Here is an 8,796-nt window from a genome sequence, read left to right as displayed (position 1 = left end):
AGGGTGACCTCGCCACGTTCGTTGGCTGACTTTTTCCCTCCACCGGCCCAATGAGGCCGAAGAAGCTGTGGCATACCGTTGATATTTTCGTTTTTCGGACAAATCTTTCTTTTTTTTCACAATACTCAATATGTACAGGAATCCGATTGATGCTACTTGGGGAGAAAATGATTTCTATAAATCTACATTTTACTGCGCTACTTGCCAACGTTATTGACAATTCTTCAACCAAAAATGATCAAAGTGTTTCGGGTTTCTCTCCCCCATTCCAATGTTTTTTATCTGTGCCAATATTTGTGCCGATTCAGCGCTCCCCAACGCTCAGTGTTATTGTGTTAATGTGTTTGCGTATGGCTCGCTTCCAGTAAATGAATTTTCTCCCCAGCGGAATGTCACCGACCGAGGGGGTTTGCGAAAAGCATATTGTTTTCCCTTTTTGGCGTACCAACACTTGTTCCAGTGGATCCCTTTCTTCCGCTTTTTCCTGTTTGGCCGTCATTTTCTTGGTATCGGTCTGGTGAAACTTTTGCTGGTTTTATTTATTCTAGATTTTGATTAAATTCACTCGACGAGTTTTATTGCTTGGGCGGAAAATGGCGTAGCAATAGAGACAGGAGAGGGCATAGTTAATGAAAATTCGTAATTTATTTTTATTTTATATTGTGGCAGTTGGCATGCCTTGATGGTTGTATTTTCCATAATCTGTACAAGCGTAGACAAAATATAAACTGAAGTGAGTTCGATGTGCTCCTTGGGCTGTGAATCTTGTTCAACATTGATGCTAAAATTCAATTTCGTAATATGAGTTAAAGATTTCGAGAAAGGTCTCAATGAGTGCTCTCTTTAATCCTGTGAACCATTTGCGAATGCCAAGCTACCGTCCCTAATGTGACGACTTCGCGTTTCTCAGTATGATAGTTTCAGTCAAATCAAAAGGTGAAATAATAGAGAAGAAAATCGCAATATGCCACGTTGTCTATCACAAATAAATATTTAATTTTCTTAATACGAGTGTGTACAGGTGTAAAATAACAACAAGATTCCTAAACTAGCTGCCATTCCATCGGTGCCAATTGAGTACCGCTACCATCACAGTCACTAACCACACTACACTATTTCTAGAGTTATCACAGCTACTGGAGCGTGCATTGAGGCTTCTCGTTAAACTCAGTGGCAGTTTATAGTTGTGATTAGCGTTGTACTTTTGCTTAACCGCATTCAAATTCTCCGGTAGTCGAACACATTGTGATTCCAGGAAGTTAATCTCCTCGCTGCTGCTTTTGGCAAGCACACAAAGCTCCAATGAGGACGAACTGCTCCCAACAATCTCATCGCCATTGATTTCCGTCCGCCGATTGTTGTAGGACACAATGCGGTCGAACAGGATGTTGTTCCGTTGATCTCGGATGTAAACGTAAAAGTCCCCGATGTCCTTGGTGGCCGTGACGAACCAATGTGCGACCAGGTGACCCCGGAAGCTGCAACAAAAAATAGCAAACAATGTAGAGATACAACAAAAATAGTGAGCAATGCAAAGGTGAACTTACTATGAGACCTCTCGGAATCGTAGATCCGGTAGAAGTTTGTATATTTCGTTGTCGGATGCCGGAACGCACGTGAGTAGTTCATCGCTAACGTTATAGAAAGCCATGCCCGAGGTGGCTGCTGGTTCGGAGCAGCGAATGTTCTGGTACTCTGGAGTCACCGATGGGAGCGTTCTCAGGTAATTATACAGTGGGCGGGTGTAACAGTCACAGAGCAGAGGGTTTCCTGTTATCAGAGAAAATATAATAAACATACAAGTTATCCTCTACGTTTTAAGTTTTTTATTAGGTGTGAATACTTTTTAATATTGTCACCTTTTGTAGGAGCTTAATGAGAATCATTAGGGGGTAATGCAGGTTCATATTTAATCGGTGTACATGATCAAAACACTGCTATTACTGAGTTATTGGTATTTTTTAGTTTTGGACTATACTTTCCCTAAACTTATTCCAATTAAGTAAATACGCTACTTAGCACAGTTCCAATACATTAGAATATAAACAAAATCTTCACTGCAATCAGTAAAATGAGGTAACATTTCGATAAAAAAAGTTCTAAGTTAAGTTGTCATGTTTTTTTTTCATTTATCGTTTTATCATTTCTCGTGATTCTGAAATCGAACTATTGTGCAAAAGATCCAAATGTTTTCCACGGAAGAACTGACGAACATGAAAAAACCGCGACAGATATGCTTGAAAATTATCCATTGTTTCAATCGTTCCTTCCTAATCGTTCTTAGTCATTCAATATTTAAGGAATTTTGATATTTTTCAAGCAGTCAGATTTCTGTTGCGTTTCTATCGGGATGTCCGATGCGAATCCTCTCAACCGATCCTTGTAAGTAATTTCGTCCTTGCGAAACTAGTCAATTGTCACATTGTAAATGCTTTAATCACAGAAACGTTTTGTTCTGTTTTCATTCATGCCAGGGAGAAGGAGTAGTGATTTAAAAAAAAAAATTAGTAAAGCTAAATCAAACAGTGGTAAACATTTTACATTAAAAAAAATCTGTGTTTATCAGTACACTAAAATCGCTTTTTACGCGATTTTAGTAATTTACACTGATTATGTTGTTATATAGATGATCAAAATTCATTTATTTTTGACATAATGTCTTTCGGGAATATTTTGCGGGTGAAAACTAGCCTTTAACGAACGAGCGCATTTTTCTAGAACGATGGTTCGACGGATTTTCACGAAATTAAGTGCTTTATTTCAAGAGCGAGAAAAGGTGCATAATAGGGGGTCTTCGTAACCACTTGGTTACGCGTTCGCTTACCAAGCGATCGATCGTGAGTTCAAACTCAGGGCCCCCAATTGACCATCTTTTGTGTTTTTATAGAATAACTCGTCCACGCAACCAACATCAGCGATGGAAATCGATCCACGGTGGAACAAAGATCGATTCATCCATACAACTGCTCTGCAAGAAACATCGGGCTGCTGTTCTATTATTAATAACTCAACAATGATCAATATCAACTGTCTCCGCTGTCCGGTCTACTGAACAATGGAAGAACAGAAAGAATACCCTTACGCCTAAATGGCTACTGCTGTGTAATTTACCATAATGTAATGGAGCAGAAAACTAAATGGCCTAAATGGCTACTACTAACTACTGTGTAATTTACAATTTATAGAAACATAAACATATGTACATGTACACGATTAAAACCCGGCTCTGTTACAGCTAAAATGCTATGAGCCTAATAAATAAATAAATGGGATGAAAAAAAGGTGCATAATTTTTATCGTTCTATTGGATTTTATAGAAACTTTCAGCAACAATAGGTAGTATATAAACAGTCTGTCCATACAAAAGGATAATGAAATGAAAATTTCAGAAAAATTATTGGATTTGAAATAACAGTTCGGCTGAAAAGTTTAAGGTTGACGTCTAGATGGCGCCTCTTGCCAAAATCTACTTGACTATCACAAAGCACCATTTTTCAATGGATACGTGTCAAAATTGGACAGTAATCGGTCGATTGGTTCGTGAGTTACAGCATTGAGAGTGAAGTAACGTTTGTTATTGTGAAAAAAATCAAAAAGTAACTTTTGTTATTTGTGAAAAATCACAAATCAATGAAAACGATGACAAAATTGCATGAATTGGACTTCGAATTGCTTCAGCATCCAAAGTGCTCTCCAGTGGACTTATTTTTGAGTACAATTCCAAGCTTTCGTTCAGTATGAAAGAAAAAGATGTGAACGTTCAAACGTTTTTATACTAAAATCATATCACATCATTAAAATATTTCAGAGATCATATGCATATAAATGGCGTCTTAATCTTAAAGAAACGCACGAAAAAAGAAAGGAATCGTATTAATCCACTCAAATTATATTTCAAGTTCGTCATCATAATTTTCCAGTGTACTTCGCATGTTTGTTCCCTTTTTACGTTGTATTGAATTAATATTAGTTTTAAGGAGATTTGACAATAAGTATATTCTGCTTTATACATTTTCCTTCTTTTTCATTCGAGTGAAGCATGAGCCAGCTGATTGTGATTTTATTTATAATTTTTTTGGGTAGTTTTTTAAATAGTATTTAGACATCATCAGTCAAGTGATGTAAACAAAGTAGTAGTACAATATACGCTACATCGGTGAAATGTACGCAAAGCAGAAAGTGACCAATTTGTTTCTCGCAGAGAAAAACTTTTTGGCTACCGTCTACCGTGAAACATTCTCTTCTTGTTGACTCATGTCCACGGATTCCGGGTAGTGAACGATCAAGGTTCACACGCACTGAAAAAGTTGTGAAATCGGTCAAGGAGAAAGTGACGCAAAATCCAGTGAGATCAATCCAAAAGTTGGCTAAAAAAGCGAATATCCCGGAATCCTCCATGCATCGTCAAAAATTGCTTAAAAGCATCATCCAGGGCTAGGGAGAAACGCCATTTGATAACGGAATGAATCTATGCACTGCGGTTTGAGACCTCGGAACGATCCCCGTATCAGTTGAAAAACAAGCAACCGACCATCGTGCTCCCGATGAGAAACTTTTTTGATTAATCCGGTATTCAATTCTCAAAAGGATAGGTATGTTTAACGTCTCAAGACTGGGATGTCCCCCCCTTTTTTTTCCAAAATATATATTTTTATCAAGGCTCATATGGCGTTAGCCTGACGGGGCCGGAGTTCAATATTTTGACAGTTTTTCTTATTATCTATGTTAGTAATATGTAACCGATTACTCGCGGTCGGCTCGAGGTTAGTATTACAAGTGTTCTCGTAATTGGGATGTTGCTGTCTCCAATGCTCTGTACGTGTGCTCGACACGGGATACTTCCTATTGGGATGCAGCTGACCATTAATCAGCAACGCCCCCCTAGTATGTACCCCATATCTAGCGTGGTGCGTCTTCTCGACTCGAGGAATCCAGGATAGAATGGTCACTAGCCGGCGCAATCATCAGCTCGTGTAGAGTTGTCATGAGCGGTACAACCTTTGGCTCTTGTTGAATCATCAGTGGACTGCACAACCTTTGGCCCGTGTATCTGTAAAGAGTGTGTGTCCCCCCTTGTTTATCAACAACCATCCTTCTAGAGCAGCGGTACTTAACCTTTTGACGTGGGACTACATCTAACCGGAGTATATAGGGGTGATATGAAAACCTTAAAACAGAACATGCAGGAAAAAATGAAAGATTTCGAATGCTTATAACTCGAACATTTCTTAATAGATCGGAAGGATGTTTGCATCATTTGGTAGGAAATATTTCTACGCATCTATCACAATGAACAACATGTTATTTTTCATGAGATAAACAATTGAACAACTGTAAAATATCAAGCGTTATCTAAACGCTCTAACTTCCTCGTTTTGAATTGGCCTGATTTACAGTTTTCCCAACACAGACTTCAAAATCAATGTAGCTGGTGGAATCCGCTTTGCAAATACATGCAAGTTAGGAGGAACTTTTGTTCCCACCGAAATGAGTTTCCTAACACAACCATCAAAACCAAGGTGCCTTACATTACATGGCGTTTGTTCAAATTCTTTACTTATTTATTATATCATAGATATATGTCACCCATTTTTACAGAGGGGCCAGATCAGATAAGTCATTCCTGATTTATCTGTCATCCTGCTATCTACCAGATGGCAGAGGCAACGAAGCTTTCCAAAGGTTCTTTCGCAAGGTCGAGTATTCAGTTTAGTTTCCAGATTGCCCTTTTTTGAGCCTAAAGATGAAAGAATTGAGAAAGTCTGAGAGTCTGAGATCATCATCGCAGTTGAAGATGCGTGATTCATTATTCATTATTGTACTCACGAGAACAATGCATGAAATTTGTGGTTTAATTGCCAATGCACGAAGCGCACTCAGACAGAGTGCGGCCGGAGGCGATTATATATATGTCCTCCACCCACAGTTATCTATGCGATAACTTATAAAATCAACAATCCGTACGTATGATCCAATAATACACAAACAATCTCCACATAACGATATGAAAACCGACGCGACACGTCCTATTTCATATTTCTCTTCTGCTTTGCTTCTGCCCGTCAATTCAAGCTCTGCGCTATGCATATTTCGCGCATATTCTGAGTATGAATTCTGATGTGAAATAATTTGCACGTCCATCCATCATGGTAGCAAAATAGAAGCTGCGGTTGGCCAGGGCGAGTGCAATATCTATAGTGCTTATATAGTATATGCTCAAATTCTTGCAGCCCAAACGTAACTTTTCGAAATTCTAAACTTACACCCCAGTAGAGATGCAGAAATGATGCTGTACAAAAATACAGAAGCACTCTCCACCAGACATCTGTCTTCCATTCTTCGTTTGTATAGAGCAGCTCATTTCAGTCATTTTAACCGAAAAATATTTGGCCTCCAAGCAGTTCAGAATTGAACTCCGTCGACTATTCGATACAGACGTATGTTGGAGCAAAGGCTTATGGATCCTCACACCCAAGTTTCGATTCTTTGCAAGCTTTCATTGCCAAAGCGTGAGCTTCAGTGTCAGAAGACTATGTTGTAGAGGTGTGCTCTCGATTTAGCAATCACCTGGAGTGGCGAATTTTAATGTATTGGCTAACATACATGCTTGAATAAATGGAAAAGTATTTCAATCATAAAAAAATAGAGCGGCGAATGAATCAAAACGAACCTAAAAGCCTCTTTAATTGACCACAATTTTAATTGGAAAAAAGAAAAATAATAACAAGAAAAATGTTTTAAAACCTTGGGGACAAAATAATTACGATGCGTTATAATCAAAATAGTTTGACTTACCTTCAAAAAATACACTCAGATTGGAAAGCTTCATCTTAGTTACCAGCTCGGTGTCAAACCTTGCGATATCGTTCGCCCGCAGATCCAGCAGCGTTAGTTTGTTCAGCTTCAACAAACTATCGTACGATACGTTCATAATTCGATTATGATGAAGAATAAGCTCCGAGAAGTTCTCCTGCATATTGAACACATCGCTTTCTAGCCTCACCAGCTCGTTATAGGACAGATCAAGCGTTCGAAGTGACGTTAGATTCCCCAGCACTCCCTTGCGGATGTCTTTAATATTGTTGTGCGATATGTTCAGGTGTGTAACCGTTTTCGTACCGAACTTCAAATCATGAGTGATGATAGACATGGCATTGAAACTGAGGTCGATTTTTTTCAGTCTGTACGGTATATATTGGTTGGACGGAAACGTTTTCTTCGTGATAAAATTGAAACGATTATGGCTGATGTCGATTTCTTCCAAGCTAAGGCAACCGTCCAACAAACCGTTCGTCTTATTGTCCAGGCTGCTCATAAGGTTGCGCGAAACGTCCAACTTGCGGAGTGACACTAGTCCCGCGAATGCGTCGTTTGGAATTGTCCTGAGAAGATTGTTGGACATATTCAGTGTCAACAGCTGCAACAGACCGTCGAACGCCTTTGCGCTGATATTGTGCAATCCATTGTTCATTATTTGCACCTCGAAAAGGATCGGGAGATTGCCAAAGGCATTTTTCGGCAGGTCCGTGATGCTATTATTTGTCAAGTGTAAATATTGCAGGGTCCCCAGATCGGCCAAACTATCGCGTGGAACTTCCGAGATTTCATTAGACTCCAAATTCAACGTCTGCATGGTTAGCAAGCCAGCGAAGCTGCCACGTTGAAGGTTATTCTGCAGCTTGTTGTGGCTTAGATCCAAAGAAAGTAATGAGTTCATGGTTGGCCAAGTTTTTTCGGGTACTTCCTTGATATCATTGTGAGCCAGGTTCAAATGATTGAGCGAGATCGGGATTTGGAATATTTTCTCCAGTTTATTGTTCGTCATTGTGAGGTACCGCAAACCGGTGGTTTTCGCCAGTGCTCCTCGGGTGATATCCTTGAGATTGTTGTGGCTCAAATCCATCTCGAGCAGAGTTGGGAGAGTTCCAAACGTGGATGGTCCAATTTTTTCCATCGCATTGTGACTGAGGTTCAACACCCGTAAAGAGAACAGATTTTGGAAGACAGCGTTGTAAATGTGAGAGATGCTGTTATGCGATGCGTCGATTGTGTGAAGCTCGTAAAGCTTTGGGAAGGTGTTCTTTGGAATGTCTACGATATTGTTGTAGGATACGTTCAAAACTCTCAAACCGGTCATGTTGGCAAGTGAAATTTGTGACATGTTCGTAAGCAGGTTATGCGTTAATATCCACTCCGAGGCATATGTTGTCTCATCGAACGCAGTTCTAGGAAGGGATCGTATCAGGTTATGAGACAGGTCGAGAACTGTCATATTGGCGCAATTGATAAACGATTTGGGCTCGATCGTTTCCAATCTATTGTGAGAAATGTTGATATGTGTTAGATAGAGATCCTTGAATGAGTCCTTCTGTATTTCCGTGATCTCGTTCTCTGCCAAATTCACGACCTGAAATGAAATTATAAGTTTTAGTTTATTGCTCTGGCTCTGGTCTGTAGACTTTGGCCGATGAGGAAACGAACGGAATGAGAAACATCAAAGACAGAAGGAGAAAATAAAAAACGAACATTCTCAGTTTAGAAGAAAATCTGAGAGTTAAACAAAAGAACCATTGGAAAACTGTGAAAAGGAAATTGTACTAAGTGTTAAGAGAGAAAGTTGCAGAAAGTAAGTAGGAATTCTGAGGAAAGCTTGAAAGACGGTGTGATTGGAAACAGAAGGTGTTTGCATGTTCGCTAAGCTGAAATTGAAATTTGAATTGGCTGCTAAAACGTCAGGTAGGCAAATAATGTATAAAGGTAGGTCTGAAAATAATGGGGTTTGAATAGATCATTTTT

General features: G+C 39.3%; 1 protein-coding gene across 14 annotated transcripts in view; it reads right to left on the bottom strand.

Moving 5' to 3' along the window:
* Positions 1–680: 680 nt before the first annotated feature.
* LOC129778039 (chaoptin) overlaps positions 681–8,796 on the bottom strand; it is a 41,774-nt gene continuing 33,658 nt past the window's right edge. For all 14 annotated transcript variants that reach the window (XM_055784685.1, XM_055784681.1, XM_055784686.1 and 11 more), the window contains exons 6-8: positions 6,796–8,407; positions 1,548–1,770; positions 681–1,478 (exon numbers count right to left, since the gene is read on the bottom strand). In XM_055784685.1, the coding sequence (XP_055640660.1) occupies positions 1,049–1,478; positions 1,548–1,770; positions 6,796–8,407 (2,265 nt within the window). In that variant the 3' untranslated portion in view covers positions 681–1,048. The remainder of the gene's footprint in view (positions 1,479–1,547; positions 1,771–6,795; positions 8,408–8,796) is intronic.

The sequence above is a fragment of the Toxorhynchites rutilus genome, chromosome 3 (genome assembly GCF_029784135.1).
Source record: "Toxorhynchites rutilus septentrionalis strain SRP chromosome 3, ASM2978413v1, whole genome shotgun sequence".
In the NCBI taxonomy this organism is placed as follows: Eukaryota; Metazoa; Arthropoda; class Insecta; order Diptera; family Culicidae; genus Toxorhynchites; species Toxorhynchites rutilus.
Note: the sequence above shows the minus strand (reverse complement) of the source record. Positions and strands in the feature narration are given on the sequence as shown.